General features: G+C 37.1%; 1 protein-coding gene across 4 annotated transcripts in view; it reads right to left on the bottom strand.

Moving 5' to 3' along the window:
• Positions 1-17,938, bottom strand: part of TANC1 (tetratricopeptide repeat, ankyrin repeat and coiled-coil containing 1) — a gene marked incomplete at its 3' end in the record, with an annotated part of 96,495 nt that overhangs the window by 30,208 nt on the left and 48,349 nt on the right. For 3 of the 4 annotated variants that reach the window (XM_084289137.1, XM_084289136.1, XM_084289139.1), the window contains 5 exons: positions 13,513-13,614; positions 11,747-11,868; positions 9,922-10,111; positions 4,763-5,020; positions 1,311-1,436 (listed from right to left, as the gene is read on the bottom strand). In XM_084289137.1, coding sequence (XP_084145263.1) covers positions 1,311-1,436; positions 4,763-5,020; positions 9,922-10,111; positions 11,747-11,868; positions 13,513-13,614 — 798 coding nt within the window. The remainder of the gene's footprint in view (positions 1-1,310; positions 1,437-4,762; positions 5,021-9,921; positions 10,112-11,746; positions 11,869-13,512; positions 13,615-17,938) is intronic. The other variant, XM_084289138.1, reaches the window with a different exon arrangement.

The raw sequence follows: 17,938 nt of genomic DNA, 5'->3' as shown, positions 1-17,938 counted from the left end.
AACTAGTTCTGCAATAGAACACCACTGCTTCAGAAGACAATTTTGTTCAGTGACTTGTTGATCATGTTCATAATCAGACTTTTTAGAGCTTCCACCATGAAAATAATAAAAGCTGGTCTGCTCAGCTTGGGTCACCTCCATAACTCCTATGTGAATTAAATTATAAATAAGTTACAAGTATAATTTCAGGATTTTTTTTACAATTGAATTTGAGAGTGCATCAATAATTCCATAAACTGATAAGTTTCGAACATTTTTCAATTTAAAATGAGTTACACTGCTGAGCATTTCAGTAGCATGTCTTCGAAGCTGTAAAAACATACAGAAAAATGTACAGAGAAGAATTCTTTGTTAAACCAGAAAAATATTTTTTAATAAAATATTTATAAAAATTGATAAAAAATTACTATCCTCTTTTTCAGTACTTTTGAAGACATAAGAACAGAAAGTACTCAGCACAGCTAGAAGTGTGGTCACATTTGATTACTTGAATCTAAACATTTGCTGAATGCGTGACAAGATATATAGGAGAGAAGAAGAATTTGGTTTTAGTTGCATTAAAAACATTAAAACTTACAGAAACATGATGTTCACTAATATAATGGTATGAGGATTCATTAACTAAATCTAATGGTACACATCAGCATTGATCAACAAATATGAAAAAACATAAGTGAAAGACAACAGGATAATCTTTTCCTGCTTTTAATTGCTATTAATCAGTTAACAGAACCTGCAGATGACTAAGCTAGTTAAGAGAAGAAAATATTCCCCACCTCACTTGCATTTAACATAACCTTGCTACTTTCAGACTCAAAGACCAGAAATATTAAAGAATATTTTTGTCATTAACACATCTAATGGTATTAGATCAGTTTTCTTCCTAAAACACAGTTCTAATGACAGTGTCTGAAGATTTTTAATCCAGTGTAGTCTCTCAAATTGTAGTATGCTATTACGTAAGTATTGCAGATGATAAAATCTGGCAACCATGAAAATCAGTCTTTCCTAAACACTGGTATTACACAACTTCAGTTTGGACATTCACATGGTCTGAACAGCACTGCTTATACACACTTAGTTAAACAGTTCACTGATTTATATTTTAAAAGCCACACATTCAATTTCTGAACAGCAAAAAGTGTGAACAAGCACGTTATTTTCAGACATATTGAGTGATCTGTGAAGTTCACAATACAATATAATTTTGTAGGATAGTGGTGTTTACAAAGATCTCAGAAAGTCTGTGTTATGAAACTACTTAGCAACTATGTGACCGTGCCAAGACAGATGCAGATGTAAATGTTTACCTTTACTTTCCTGCTGCACTTTTCCACCAGCAGTGTTGTGCCAAGGCAAGCGAATTGAAGTGCGTAAAGGAGTATTTCTTTGTCCATCCAAATAACTCAGATCTTCCAGTTTGGTAGAACTTGTTGCTAAAGTATTATTAAAGAATCGAAGCTTATTTTTCTTACAGTATAATTTACAATGAGCGTTGTTATATACTATATTTCTTTCCTCAACGTCGTACATACTCATATGTTTTCTAACTGATTTTAGCTAACTTTTACTTTAAAAAAAAAGAAAAAAAGAAAAAGCTGATCGTTTCTCTCTGGAGATCCTTTCTTACTACACTATCTCCTTGAAATATCCATTTGAAGAGTGGTGTTCTTTAGTCAGATTTGAGTTTTATTGATTTATGTATTTAATGAAAAATTTTAACATCAAGATTTAAACTGACACTAAAATTCCTGAAAAGAAGCTAAAAAACAAACAGAAGGTACAAATTACTCAGTAAAATTTCAATACTTCTGCACAGAAACACAGGAACTACCTGATTCTTTCATCTCAATTTCTTTCCAAGTTGCAATCAATCTGTACCATGCAATTAGTCTAGCAGACACTGCATGACTCCACCACATTCAGGACATCAGCAATAATGCATTAATTCTCTAAGCCTCCCCATATTCATTTGCATAGATAAACAGAGCTCTAAACCATGTAAAAGCTCTTGTTGAGAAACCATCTGCATCAGCAGTTGATTTCACACTGTACGCATGCAATACAGCAATACTTCTACTGCATAAGTCACTCTGAGAACTGTAACAGAATTTGTGTGCATCGCTTCACAAATACTTGCTCAGCCACCATCTGCTGCATTGGTTGAAGTTATAGCATTTTAGCATGTTATAGCATTTACAAAACTCATGCACTTTTAAGTATAAGAGCAGCCAAAGCTAAAATCTGAGAACCTGTTTTTCAGACAGCTCTAACAGTCAAGTTTCCCAAAATTTACGCAGTACTGCTCCAACACCCTTGAAAAGAAAGTGGTTGCCTGCTTCTTACCCAGCCATGTCCCAGAATCAGCATTACCTATGTCCAAAAGGCACTAGTTTTAAACTGACATGCAGATCAAGTACTTGGAGAGAATGTAAATCGCACACAAGCAGCATAAATGCTCCAAATCATAACCAGAGTACATGAACTTAACATATGATACAGGAGTTAGAATATCTACTTCGTCAAGATCATGAACTAAGAAGTTTTCTTTAGGAAGAGGGTAACATAAGATAGAAAGAGAAAGCAAGAGCATAGTATGGTTTACGGTCCATCTCAGAACTCTGGAAAGGCCACCAAAATAAGAAGTCAGACATAGTAACTGGGAATGCAGTAACAGCAAGTCACATTCAGTGATCCCTAAAACAAGACACCTACTTGTCTGAGCAGGGATTGGAGGTGTGACAACTTCCAATCTCATGTTCAAAAAGAAAGAGACCAGCTTCATCTGTCTCTTATCTGCAAGGGTACTGAAAATCAATTATTTTTCTTGCACATGGAGCAAAATAGTCCAGTTTTTAAAAAGGGATATTTAGCATTGGCACTCAAATGCCAGAAAACAGTCTGGCAACAGCTTAGAGCACTAGATTTGACAAGAATCTGTAGCCAAAATCTCTACAACATCAGATACTAGAACAACTTATAAAAGGGTATTACAGTTCTTTTGACAGTTTTGCACAGAGCATTAACTTATCTGCATTATAAAAGATATAGGTCAGCTCACTCAACAGGCAAATTACAGCTAAATAAAGCCATTTTCAAAGCAGACTCAAATATTTCTTCTAACATGTAATTCTACAATTATATAAATAGCTACACGCATACTTAATTCATTGCAATTCTTTGCTAGTGCTCACTCTGAGAAATTCACTTTGTGAACAGCATGATTCTAATGAATAAACACAAAAGAAAGCATAGCAATTAAACTAAAAATCTTGGTAACTCTCCTGCTGTGAACCCGGTTATCACTGTATTCATATCACTATATGTTGCTGCAAAATAATCCTTCAACAGCATAATTTTAATTGTTTTTGAAACACTGTGCCAATAACTTTTACGGTATTTTAAAACCTCGAATTATATTTGTCAAGACTGCAGTGTGTGGGTTTCAGTATCTTTCATGACACTTCATGAACCATACTAAATGTAAGACTGTTTTGTATTAGCACTGGATTTTGACTATTACTGACAAGTATTAAGTAATTGATAATACTGAACTGCCAATTAGCATCTTTGTCTTTTGCAGTTCCAGTATATTACAATTTCCTGGACTTTTCAGAAACTAACACTCTCTATATATGTCCTGCAAAAATGAAAAGGAAAGTGTTTCTCTTTTTTCAGCAAACCAGCATGTTTGTACATTCACAATGAAAACACAGAACTAGTGCTTATTCACAATCCATAACTTTACAGGTCCAAAATTTAAAGTGGTATTGTCAGAACTTAAAAATTCTCAAAGTTGCTAGCAAATTATATACCAAAAGATTGCTCTTGATAACATCAAAAGCTGGTTTACTAGCAGTACTTCCCCCATGACACTTATACTAAGAAAATTCTATGCAGCATTTTTTTTTCCTCTTTTAAACTTAGAATACTCCCTGTTATTAGCAACATTTTATAGCTGCTATTAAGTATATCTTCCCCTCTTCTTTCTAGGAATCATCAACACCCAAGCTCTAACCTCTTTATTGAAGTTTTCTTCACTTTGCATTTAGTAGTTTTCTTCTAACTTGTCAGCTAAATCTACTGTCTCATATATGGCACCCATGCTCAGGAGAGCACTTTGTCAGATCATTTTGCTTGCAGAGTTATATTTATGTAAGCAAACAGAATTTGATAGGTTCTACTACTACAGCTCAAGTGAGATGTGCTTTTTCAGGGATTTTTGTATTTTACAACACATAAAAATTAAGGTTGAGGTTGCATATGTGTCTACCATAACTAAACAGACTCACATTTTCTGAATTGAATGATTCAACTAGAATGCAGAATTTCACAAAGCTATTTTAATAATAATAATAATAAAGTGATATGCGTTAATGGTTCACAGACCAAAATATCATTTTGGTCTTAGTGTTAATCAGATTTACAGCTCTAGTGAATGTGAGCACACAGAAAAAACAACAAACTTGAGGTGTTTTTTGATACCATACAGAATCCTAGGATGACTGATGGATTTTAAAGTGTCCCCAAAGTTCTGCTTTAACCAATACCTACTAAACACAAGACGAACACTCTGTATGATAATTTTAAACAATTTAAGTAATACTTACCCATTCAGTTTAGAAACTATGCTTTTTTTTCCTATGTGTGTCCTATGAAAACACTTTCAAACTAACAATATAACATCAATGGTAAGATGAAGCAGATTTAACTAAATCACATAATTAACAAAAACATCCATTTTTCTATTTCAGGACTTTACCTGCAACAGAGTTTGGACGAGGCATTATCAAAGATCCAGAACTTTGAGTATAAGGAACAGGACCCTCTCCCATTGTTACTTCTTTTGCCAAATTCTCAGCAGATCCAATAGCCTCCTCTTCTGCAACCGGTGAACAATTATCTGTTCTTCGATCATGACTAATCCCTTGATGTGCTCCAGCTCTGAGACTCCCATCCTTACTCCATTCCAAACTGGATCCACTACGATCATCATTTTCTGACGAACTTGTTATCGTTGCTGAGAAATTAGAAGAAATTGAAGTACACAGCAGAGGAAAATGGCCCACCTGTGCATTATAATTTTCATACTCAGATGGCATTTAGGGTCTGCAGATAACAGTCAAGTAGTTCTCCACTAGATATTTTGTTTAATTTGTGTAATATTACTTAACTAAAGCCAAACAACACAGCTTAGAAAAATTCAAATTGGAAAAAACACTTCAGAAAGCAGAGCAAAAAAAGATGTTCAGAAGAATCTAGGTATGTCTTTAAATCTGTGTAATCTGTGCTGAGTGGAAAAAAAACAACACCAAAACATTTATGATCTTGTATGACAGATCTATTACTTTCCCAAAATATGTCTCAATTTCTTTTAAAATTTAAAAATCTATATAATATCTTGAAAATTTCCAAACCCTTCTGTAAACACAGAAACAAAAGCTCTGTAAGAAATAAGAATAGCGCACCTAAAGCAAGAACAAAAACTAAAAATGTGAATGTCATGGTTTAACCCGGCCAGCAGCTAAACACCACGCAGCCGTTTGCTCACCCTCCCCCTCCCTCTCTGGGACGGGGGAGAGAAATGGAAAGTGAAGCCCGTGAGTTGAGATAAAGACAGTTTAATAAGACAGGAAAATAATAATAACAATAACAATAATAATACAATGGTGATAATAGTACTACTACTAATATTATGTACAAACAAGTGATGCACAATGCAATTGCTCACCACCCGCTGACCGATGCCCAGCCTAACCCCGAGCAGTCCGGCCCCCTCCCCCCGGCTAGCCACCCCTATATATTGTTTAGCATGACGTCAGATGCTATGGAATACCCCTTTGGCTAGTTTGGGTCACCTGTCCTGGGTCTGTCCCCTCCCAGCTCTTACTGCACCCCCAGCCTGCCTGTTGGCAGGACAGAGCAAAAGGCTGAGATGTCCTTGGCTTGGTATAAGCATTGCTCTGCAACAATTAAAACATCGGGGTGTTATCAGCACTCTTCTCATCCCAAGCCAAAACACAGCATTCCACCAGCTACTAGGAAGAACATTAATTCTGTTCTAACTGAAACCAGGACAGTGAATTATCAAAAAAATACATTTAAAGTCAAATATTTTACAAACAGAATTCAAAATTCAATTCATTGAAAACATTTGCACAATTTTCCTGAAGTCAGAAAAGAGAGGTTGTGGATGCCCCATCCCTGGAGGTGTTCAAGACCAGGGTGGATGAGGCCCTGGGCAACCTGCTCCAGTGGGTGGCAACCCTGCCCATGGCAGGGGGGTTGGAACTAGATGATCTTTGAGGTTCTTTCCAACCCAGGCCATTCTATCGTAAGTCAGAAGGCTTGCCCCAAGCCTACTTGTGACCAACAGTATTGTTTATACTGTAACATCCTGTATAAATGATAAAAACCTCAATACTGTTCAGAGATCTAGCTCACCTAACACAGACAGCTTAGGGTGGCAGTCAGCCTGGACTCTCACATACCTCACAAACTAATCTTGACAGAACACTTCCTGCAACTGAGATTTCTACAAGGTTTCCTAAGTACCTGCTACATTTCACTGGCAGAAAGAGTACAAGGCTAGATGCACATTTGATCAGGCCCACTAGAGTAGTATATGAATGAAATTTTAGATTAAACACTCTGATTTCCGTTTTTAAAATATTTCAATGTACTACTGTATAAAGTAAATATGAGACTCAAAAAAGTTTTTTCTGTTTATTATAAACAAATCAGGAAACATTTACAAATAATTTCTGAGTACTATGTGAAACTCTTTAGCAGTAAGATGTACCATTGTGGTTTTCTTTGTTGTAGAAGTACCAGATGCCATAAAATATACAACACAGTGCTATATAGATCCTTAGCTAAACGACAGGTGCAGAATACACAGGTTTTTTGGATGCTGCATTGCAGAATAGTAGTTTTCCACTGCTGTAGCAATTTGCTCAATGAAAGCAGAACCACTTTTAACTGCATTATCTACAGTGCTCCATAGTCCAGTTTGTTGGTTGAGGGCACAGCTGTAACTAATAGAGGTCTCCTACAATATCTGAAAGTGTGAAGAATTTATACTTCTAGAATCTACTGTACTGACGTTTATTAAAACTCCACTAATATATTCGCATAAGAATGCTTTGCAAATGTATACTGCTTATTGTATGTTTAATAGGGAAATTACTCTGTTTAATTTAAAATATTTTCAATACTTACACTGAAGTTTCACAAAATATTTGAACAACAAATATTTAAGTGATCACTCTGTATTTTGAATGCTTGAAAGTTCACCTAAATCAATGAGAACAGCATGTCTGTATGACAGAATGCCTAATCACTCAAAATTACCTTGGAAAAAAAGTTAGGTCAGACTAACAATCAAACAAGTATTAAAAAGGGGAAATAAAACATGAAAAAAGAAGAAGCTTGATAGGTCAGGAAAAGTGTTTTTTTTTTTGTTGTTTGTTTGTTTGTTTTTGTTTTGTTTTGTTTTGTTTTTTTCCCTGTTTTGGTCTGATTTGGGGGACTTTTTGTATTTATTTCATTCTTTGAAATGGCAAAACAAAATAGTGTATTATTAAAACTTCACAACTTAACTTCAGGTAAAGTTAAAGCTTATCACATTATACATTTTTTACCTTGACCTAGCTTCTACAACAAAGTATTTCATTATAACTGCTAGCTTACATATGAATGTATGCAACAGAGAAAAATATAACACTGGATGAATAGGCACCAAGGGAAAAATAACAGTCAATCGATGCTTGTTCAAACAAAATCTTAGCCTGTGGGGAGTCCACAGTTCAGTTCACACAGATATTAAGTGTTACACGTATATATGTGATGACTCTACATTGGGCTGAACACATCGAAGAAGTGGAAATCCTAAATTTTTCTGAAACATATCTAAGTAAATTGCCTAATATCTACGTATCACTTACAGTGTTAGTAAAGCACTGGTGTAGTTATGAAGGTAGAACTGTCTTTGTAACCATGTCCTATCTGTGAAACCTGTTTTTCTGTAATTGTACGGCTCTCACAAATCTGTCATTCGCAGAACCGATTTGAACTGTTCTATTTAAAAAAAAGCAAGGTAACTATAAAACATATTAAACAAGGAAATGACTGAAGTATACCAACAGATAAATATTTTTTGAAACAAAAAACATTACTGTCTCTTGTAGTCATACACTGCTGTATTTTATAGCAATATACACACTTCTACAATCATTTCAGTTTGTTTTATACTTGCACCAGTGTAATTGAAGCAGGAATCCCTAAAGACTGACAAAGCTTAAAACTAATGGATTCTATTCTCAAGTTAAGCAATGACAGATCTATGAATCCATGAGCAGCAAGTCTGCTATGGAAGAAGTTTACAAAATAATTTCCTAAAAACAAAGTACTTAAATGTTATACAAATACAGAAGTTGGACTCGATGATCCCTGTAGACCCCTTTCAACTTGGGATATTCTATGATGTTACATAAATGAAACTTTTGACCTATGATAACCATCTCTCTTAGGGTAAATGACCAGTAAAAACTATGTTATGCCGTAACATATGACAATTACTTCACTTTCAAATTCAAGAACATCTGTAAAGCCAGAGTGAAGTGTATTAGTACTTGCCAAGAAGTACTGATTATATGTTCTTAACCGTGTTAAAGAAACTTAATTATCAGTACTTGGCAAGTACTATAACAACAATCAAGTTACTATTCACAACAGCAGGCAGGTAGGCTGGCAGATACCACTTTCACTTGCAACTCCTTCTATTAACAAAAGTTGCAATTAAAAAAATAGTAAGTTCACAAAGACAATAACATGACTTAAGTTTATATTGTTAAATCAAGGCATTTAAGATTTAGAATTGCTTGATTTTACAGCATCCCTAATTTTTTTCACACTGCTAGACCTAAATAAAACTGGAAGTTTGCTTTTGTAGATTGAGAAAGCTTCAGGTTAGGGGGCATACTGTGCCCTTCCTTCCTCCTCCCCCTGCCTCCCCACCTTTTTTTTTTTTAAAAAAGCTTAACAGCTGTTACAAAATCAAGTTTAAATACCAACTTCTCAACCAATTGGTCCATTCTAAAAAACTGACTAAATCAATAAAGAATAAATCTTCTTACAACAGTTTATAACAACTCTAAAATTATGCTTTTTACATCTTACTCTGGCCGTCCAAAGAGTAATATTAAAGCAGCCATCTGAACGCTCAAAGGTATAGGAAGATAGCTTTACTGATAAGGACTCACTAGGGCAGGGAGCAGAAATAGAGAAGATGGTACAAACAAGGCATCAAAGAATTCATAGCTTTTCTTTCATACAGAAAAGACTTGCTAAAGTTATCTAATGATGGCTGACACCACGTTGGATATGCATACATAACCTCAGTTCAGTCATCCAATTTGCAGCGGATCCCACAATTTCACCTCTTCCTTGATGACCCATTTACACTTCGCTTTCATGCCAGTTACTCTGATGTCTGAACTTTTTCTAAACAGCTTTATTTGGATTATCCTCACAACAAGTAGCATTAATTAATTTTTCCTCCCCTGAAAATCAAACCAGCTTCAACGTATTCTGTCCTTCACTATTAGGAAATGTATTGTAAAGGCAAATACAATGGAAGAAGTAAAAATAAGAATTGGAGCAAACAGAGGAAATTATTTTAAAAGGAAAACATGCAGAAATTAGAACTGCACCATGAAAGCAAAAGAAGAGAAATGCACTTCTAACAACAGCGACTGTTACAGAAATAGGATTTCAATTTTCAAGTACAGAGGACATGAAATGGGATCCAGCTATGGCATAAAAATCAAACACTGTCAGGAAGCAGAAGCAGCTATTCAGATCTGCAGTATTAAGACAAGGTTAATTTATTTTAATTGCATTACTAATTAGGATGCTTACCTATAATTCCACTGTCCTTGCTCTCCAGGGTGGAGCTAGGGCTGCTAATGGTTCCACAGGGACTACCTTTGTTGGCTGCTGTTTTGCCAGCACAGCTATTGAGAGTTGAGCATGGGCTATCAGTGCTAGGTGATGTAGTGCTGCTTGTGAGGGTAGAACATGGACTGACACCTTGACTGGTTATTGTACACTGCAGTGTGAAGAAAAATGCATAGTTATTGCACAGAAGACAGTACAATACTGTGCCGAAAATTAGATGCAACAAGGTTAAACAAAGCAAAGAAAACATTTTCTAAGGAAAAACCTCAAGAAGGGAATGCTTATTTTGATTTGAAGCCTTATTGACATGTTTTCAGATAACTCTTATAATGTGTCTTAGAAGTCTAAAATATTGCTCGTTATTCCCAAACAAAAAAGGGAAATTCATTATTAACTCGAAGAGCTGCAGTGAAGCATATTTCATACAATCACAGAATGGCTTGGATTGGAAGAGATCTTAAACACCATCTAATTCCAACCCCCTGCCATGGGCACCTCCCACTAGACCAAGTTTCCCAAAGCCCCATCCAACTCGGCCTTGAATACTTCCAGGGATGGGACATCCACAGCTTCTCTGGGCAACCAGTTCCAGTTTACATCCACAGAGCAAAGAATTTCCTCCTTACATCTAATCTAAATCTACCCTCTTTCAGTTTAATTACATTCCCTCTTGTCCTATCACTGCAATCCCCAACAAAAAGGGTCCCTCCCCAAATTTCCTGTAGGCCCCTTTTAGGTGCCGGAGGGCCACTATAAGGTGTTCCCACGGCCTTCTCTTCTCCAGGCTGAAGAACCCCAACTCTCTCAGCCTGTCTGTGTAGGAGAGGTGCTCCAGCCCCGTGATCATCTTTGTGGTCCTCCTCTGGACTCGTTCTAATACTTCCACATCCTTCTTATTACACTGGGGGCCCCACAGCTGAACACAGCACTCCAACCAGAGTCTCATGAGGGCAGAGCAGAGGGGGACAATCACCTCCCTTGATCTGCTGCCCATGCTGCTTTTGATGCAGCTGGATACAGTTGGCTTTCTGGGCTCCAAGTGCACATTGCCAGCTCATGTTAAGCTCCTAATCCACCAACATGCCACACCCAGGTCCTTCTCCTCAGGGCGGATCTCAATCCATCATCTACCCAGTCTATATTTGTGTTAAAACCACTGGTACTGCAATCTTATTCACCCTTTCCTATCATTGGAATCCAATGCACTAAGAATTTTCAGGTCTGGGACAATAAGTGAAGAAAGGGGAGAGAGAGATTGGTAGTTAGTAAGCAGTTTAGGTTAGCAGATGAGTTTCATACAGTTACCAGCTACTTGATTCTCCCCACTTTTTCTCCTACATGACAACAAAAACCTTCAAACAGAAGTGAACTTCTTGGAAAGGAAAGGATGCCCCCAAAACATGCATCGATTTTAGCAAACCACTGAAATTTTCCATCCTCATAAATCACTGAGAATACCAGGAAAAGATACTAAATACTGAAATAATGCAGAAAGAACCCTAGCTGCTCTTCAGATTCAGAGTAGCTTAGACTTAGCCTCCAAGACTGATGAGTCTGTTCTTTTTTTCAACTTTTTTTTTTTTAAAGAAAGAATGCAAGATCAGCCCACAATTAAAAGAAAACAAAACATGCAACTTGATTGTTATAATTCATTTACAATTCCATTACCATATGCCCATTAAAATAGATGTGGTAATTATCAAGTAACTGCAATTAGCAAACAGAGAAAATAAAGAAATAACATAAGTAAGATGAACATTAAATATGTTGTTTTCTGTTATCCTACCATGGCTTCGTTTTTCTCTTCTATATGAGCAGAAGTCGGGATCCCTTCTCCCAGTAAAAACCCCAATCTTGTCATCAATTCTTGTGCTGCAGGAGAACAGCTCGAGTCTTTATCAGGTTTTGCTTTGGAGACAGGGTGTAGGGGGGAAGTTGGTTAAAATTAGTCTCGTATTTGGAAAATGTTACAAGAGGCAGAAAAAGTACAATTAAATGTAAACACTAGATCTTCTCTCAGCAGTATGTCTAACTAACAGAGAAGCTAATGCCATTTTAACTTTTTGCCCATTAGACTTAAAACTGTTGGTGGTTCTTGGATTCTCCGCATATTTGCACAAATTTAGGGGATGAAAAAAAAAAAAACAAAAAACGAACAAACCAAGCCAACCAAACACCACCCCTAACCCCCAATCAAAACAGAAATGATTAAGTGCAATTGTTTGTATGAAGACAAACAGTTCATCACTGGACTGATGATCAACACGATGACTATCATGTATCAACAGCAATAAACTCAGCAACATCACAGTTCAGGGTCAGATTGAAAATGTATTCCAGTAATTTTAAGAAAGTTTAATTCATATCGAAAATGTGAAAAGCAGAGGTTAATAACTCAGACTTACAATTTCACAGTAACATTGCAACTAATACCGTTATTTTTTGTTGTTTTTTATGCAATGGAGGTGACACTATTTTAGATTTCCCAGCTTTTTTGGTTACAAAAATATTTATCAGTACAGCGTTTTAAAATATCTTCTGTTATCCAACAAATATAAGGAAACAGTATGGTCAAAAAGAGGCGACCCTGAATGAAAACACAGTCATTGATTGTTACAGCTAACACAATCTTTTCACAAACTACCATCTCCTGCTATTTTCTTTGATGTCAACAGTTTGGCATCACCTACCAAAGCATAAGCTCTTCCTTAACAAAAACATTCATATGGCATTTAATTTTTTTATCCATTAAAAAGGGATAATATGCTGGCCTGTCTTTCCTCAGGTATAAACAGTCAATTTATTAGGGAGCATCCTCTAATGACTCTGAGAAATTCCTCACAGCAGGAATCCTTAGCTACAGAAACACCAGCTGCATTACCTACCACCAGATTCTATAATATGGGAAAAGCACAGGAGCATCTGTGCTGCTGCTTCCCAATCAGTGCAGTCTGAGCAAGGCACTGAGCCTGGGGATGTGCTCCCAGACACCTGGAAGACAGTACGGACATCCAAACAGTTTTACCAGTATATAGTTTGTAGAATTCGTGTAACAAAAAGACCCTAATTGAGGAACATCTCAAAGAATGAGTGATGAAAGGGAGAAGGAGATGAGTGTGTGTAACTTTTCAAAAATTCCATTTAACTTCAGAGAATTAGCTTTCACCAGCTTTGCCAACACAGAAGTCTGCTGTTACTGACTTCATATTTAGCAAGCTTTTACAAAATTTCTAAAATGAAGCACTGTATCCAGTGCAGAGATACACAGTTTACACTGAAAATAAAAATAAAAAAAAATCTAGTTGGCCTCTGCAATACGTAGTAATCAGTGACAGTCAACATTGTTTTACCTGCAGTACACATACAATTCCAACAATTGAGACAGTTATAAAGATCATGTAAGTATAATGGAAAGCATTCCCTCCTTAGTACAAGCATATGGAATTTGCCAAACACTCTTACAAATAAAGAAACAAAATTTCATTATTATGCGGGATCCTCTGAAATGAATAGCTGTTCTTCTAAACCAAGTATCATTGAACAGATTCTTACCAGTTTGACTGGGTTCTCCTTGCTCTGCCCCTTTTCTCAGCAGTAAACCTGCCTCACCTGGCACTCTAGGACTTTCCACGTACTTGGGCTTCCTGATCGGACCTGCAATGGGAAAGAGCTGAGTATCAAAGGTTTCCCGATGGACCACAAGTTTCAAATGTAAAGTGTCTATCCTCGGAGACAAATAAAGTAGAGGAACTAGTTCTTACACGCAGAGCTGCTACTGTAAGAACTCAAGAGCTGTTGTACTTCTGCACTAGTGAGAAAGAAATGCTCTGTTTGGGCTTTTGGGAACATAAAGCCCAGCAGAAAATCAAACCAGTCTGCTTGTTGTGACAATCCTGGAAGTTTCCAGTATATATACAGTGCGTGACTTTACCATGTTCAAACTCAGGTAACTTCCAGTGGGCCTCCTCTGTAGAGCTTTCACTCTCCATTATAACAAGAAGATAATATTGTTAGTAGTTATCTCTGAAACTAAGCGAGAAATCCTACAGGCAGACAGTTTGCAAAATTAGCACACTAAAAAAATCACACTAAAAATTTCTGCTTTCATAAAACAATAGCATTCCTAGTTTATAATAAGTTTAAATACACAACCTCTACTATTAAAAAGAGCAGTAAAAAGAGTGGTGCATTCACACACACACAAACACACTTTTGAAAAATCAAACTGATTCTCTCTTTGCTCTCCCTTTTAGCTTCATGCTTTGGTTTCAGGCTGTTTGTGGATCTATTTTTTGCTGAACACGGGTTTGTAGGTTAGTAGCAACTGCAGGAAATGTTAACTACAGAACTGTGCTTCTGGTCAGCAAAGTATCTAACTAAAAGGGAACGATGCTGCCCTCTAAAGGTTTAACAGAAAAAGCATACCGGTACTTTCACCATCAACATCTGTGTGCACTACAAACACTAAGGAGAAATTTTCATCTTAATTTAGCAATTGATAGTACTGGAAGGTAGGCTGCTTCATTGATATGTCATAGAACTGAAACTCTACCGTGTATTTATCCACATCCTGAAAAAATATGTCAGTAGAATTTTATAACAATAAAAGCATTTGCAACACTGAGAGTTTTGGAGCAGCATAAACAGGGTACTTTGCAAAGTTACACATTAGAAAGCTAAGATATTTGAATGGAATAGGGAGTGGAAATATCATCATCTGCAGTGCTGAAAACTGAAGGTACTAAACCTGTATTTTTGTCTTAAATTTTCACTAGTACAATCCCATTTTTATTTTTTGTAATGTGTCTAATAAAGCCATTTGAAACTTTCAAGGTTTTAGTGAGCTGGAGGTGTAGTTTGTGATTCTAATGTTTCATTCAGAGCAAACTAAGTATTAGCTAGAAGTCTCTAGAAACACAGTCAGTTACTAGACTTAACAAAAAAATCTGAAATACAGGTATTTCAGGAATTTCCCCAGCTCTGGAAACAGGTAATGATTTACCCTTCTTTTCAGCACCATTTGTCCCCATTTAATTGAAAGTAGCCAGAGTTGAACAGAAATATTCATGTAAATGTAATTAAAGAGCATTATTAATTAAAAAGCACTGCAAAGTGCTTTGACAATTTCAAATACTGTCTGACAGCAGAGGAAGGACTGGCTCACAGGACTGCCATGCTCTTCGGCAGTCTTCCAGATCCTGAAATGATAGGTCTCCCCACAAGCTTTTGTTCCACCCTGCCCATTCCAAACTGTCCTTTGAGCAGGACTCCAGGTCCCAGCCCAGCTCCCTGTTGGAAGTGTACTCCCTCACATCATCTCAGTGCAACTCCATTGCCCAGCCAGGCCCACTTTCTCTTACTTCCTACTTTATTTCTGTTCTCTGATGAAGCTCTTCTCTGACTTTCCTACTGTATTCCACTCTTGGATTACCAGTACATTTCACTCTGTAGGTTAAGTTCAGTGGAAGAGATACCAGACTTAGACAAACCTACAGCACAGCAGGATCTCAATCTTCGTCAGGAGCACATAATTTTTACTAAAATTCTTAAGCACTAACAGTTAACAGTATACTACACATGCCTTGTTTCCCAGATCTTTCACATACTGAAATGCATTACAGTTTCCAAGTTACTGAAGATGATTATAAGCCAGAATTAAAACTACATTCAGAAGTCTTTTCAAAAAGCACTTACCAAAGAGAAAATCAAAGGCTACAGTGACTCAACTTCCAAGTCATGGCAACTTTTGGCTTTCAACAAACATTCCTGTCAGATTCTTTATTTAGTCAAATTTATGATACACTTGAAAGCAAAACGAAATCCAAGATCTCAGTCAAGCGTCTTCTCTGGTTAAACTGGTTAAGTTTGCACTGACAAGCATTAAGCAACTGAAGCTCTAGAATCAAGTTCCACAGATGTATTTCCAAGAACCCCCCTTCATCGGCAACAATCCCATGGTGATAGAAGGTGATATTCAAGTACAAATATATTTCATATATTTCTCCATAACAAACTACTGACAAGGCTACTTGATGGTTTTTGTCTTCATTGTCTTGGGGGGAGGGGCAGGAGGTAGGATTTGTTTCAAATAGGAAATAATCAGTAAAATAATACATAGTACTCAAACCCAATAAGCCTTGTATGAAGCAGGTTATAACACCGTGGCAGAACCTGGATTTTGTTATTATTAAACTCTGCAGTTTCCAAGTAGTTTCACTTCCTGCCTCTGCCAGTTGCAGAACTAAGGACTGGATAATGGAAGGCCTTTTGCAAACACTTGAACTTACTGTTAATGAGAAATGATACTGCAGTAGGCCAGGAAATGCTCCCATTCAGGACCTGAGTCCCCGTTACTTCCCTGTCTACCCTGTAATGCGGTGCCGGAACTCCGGATTTAAGCACTGTCTGGTGCCTCTCACGAAAGCCAGAACTGAAGCCAGAAAGCTTCAAGAAAGCTAGAGATAGTTGCTTGTAAACCAAGTGCAGTTCACGATATTCTGATAGTTTTAAAATATATTAGTCTATAATGTACTGGATTCAGAGGAAAGTGATCAAAAAAAGCTCCAAACAACAAAAAGAAGCAAACTGAATTTCAGTCTTAGGGGACAACCACCTCACTGTGCTACTACCACCATGCCAATTGCTTCTTTGTTACTTCAGTCCGTCAGGTCTCAGCTTCTTCCTCTCCCACCAGTAATAGAAGGATGAGTCATTACTCTCACAGAGTCTAATACTTCAAAGTGCTGGATAGAATAGATCTGTGTCTTGACAATTATTCTTCGTATGTGGTGTGCAAGGTGAACACTGTGCAAAAACAACTCCAGCAAGCTTGCTTCCCTCCTCTTATCCTCCTTAATGCTAGCGTACAATTCTGGACTGCACTTCTGTTTTTCAGTTTTTCCTCCTTTTTCTGGTCAGCAGATCTCCCTCACTAACAAAGTAAATACCACTTGGAAAGCACTAGGGAAAGACTGCAGGATTGATGTTAACTGTACCATACAGCTTTTGATAATGTGGTTTTCTTGGCTACAATTTAAGTCCTTAGTCGTCTTCTACTTGGCTCAAAATTCAAGAGCATCCCAAAGTTCTCTGAGCATCCCATATTTTATCATGAAACACAGCATATTCAAGCTATGACACCTGTAGCCATACCACGTGTCCCATACCTTGACAAACAGGCTCCGGTTGTGCCAAGGGAGGTTTGTATCAGGAAGAATTTTTTCATGGAAAGGGTAGCTAGGCATTGGAACAGGCTGCCCAGAGAGTTGCCATCCCCAGAGGTATTTAAGGTGTGTGGATGTGGCACTTAAGGACATGGCTTAGTGGTGGATTTGATAGTGTTAGGTTGATGGTTGGACTTTTGATGATCTTAAGGGTCCTTCCCAATCTAAATGATTCTGTGATTCATTTTGGCAGTAGCCTCAGACACTACAATACCTCTCCAAAATCTGCATCGATTTCTTGCTCATTTCCATGGGTAGTTTAAGGCCAATGTCCACTTTTAAGAAAAGTTGCAATTCTCTACATTTCGGCTTCAGGCTCCCCAGGGTAACATGTTTTCCCATCACACTGCAAGGGACCAGAAAAATATGTGACCTGCTACATCACAGGCCTACATACATTGTTCCCCAGGTAGATGATTTGGCTCTACAACACTGAGGCATTTCATTATTGAACCTACCTTTTCTTTCAGACTTCCACCTGGAGGTGGAATATGTGAGTATGGTGCTAACCTAATTTCTTAGCTAAGGAATACAGGGCATGGAATTTAAGGCATATGTAAACTTATGTTTATAGCTCTATCTAGAGACTATGAGATGATAACATTTTTCTAACCAAAAGAAACCATAGTTACCAACTATCACCAGACGGTGCCCTTTCTGCACTATTTCCTAACAAAAACTAGGGGTATTTGCCTTAGTGAAGACAGCAAAAAATACATTCCTTTGGAACAACATCACATTTTTTAAGGAGACAA

The sequence above is a fragment of the Netta rufina genome, assembly GCF_964035555.1.
Source record: "Netta rufina genome assembly, chromosome: 6".
NCBI classification, from domain to species: domain Eukaryota; kingdom Metazoa; phylum Chordata; class Aves; order Anseriformes; family Anatidae; genus Netta; species Netta rufina.
Note: the sequence above shows the minus strand (reverse complement) of the source record. Positions and strands in the feature narration are given on the sequence as shown.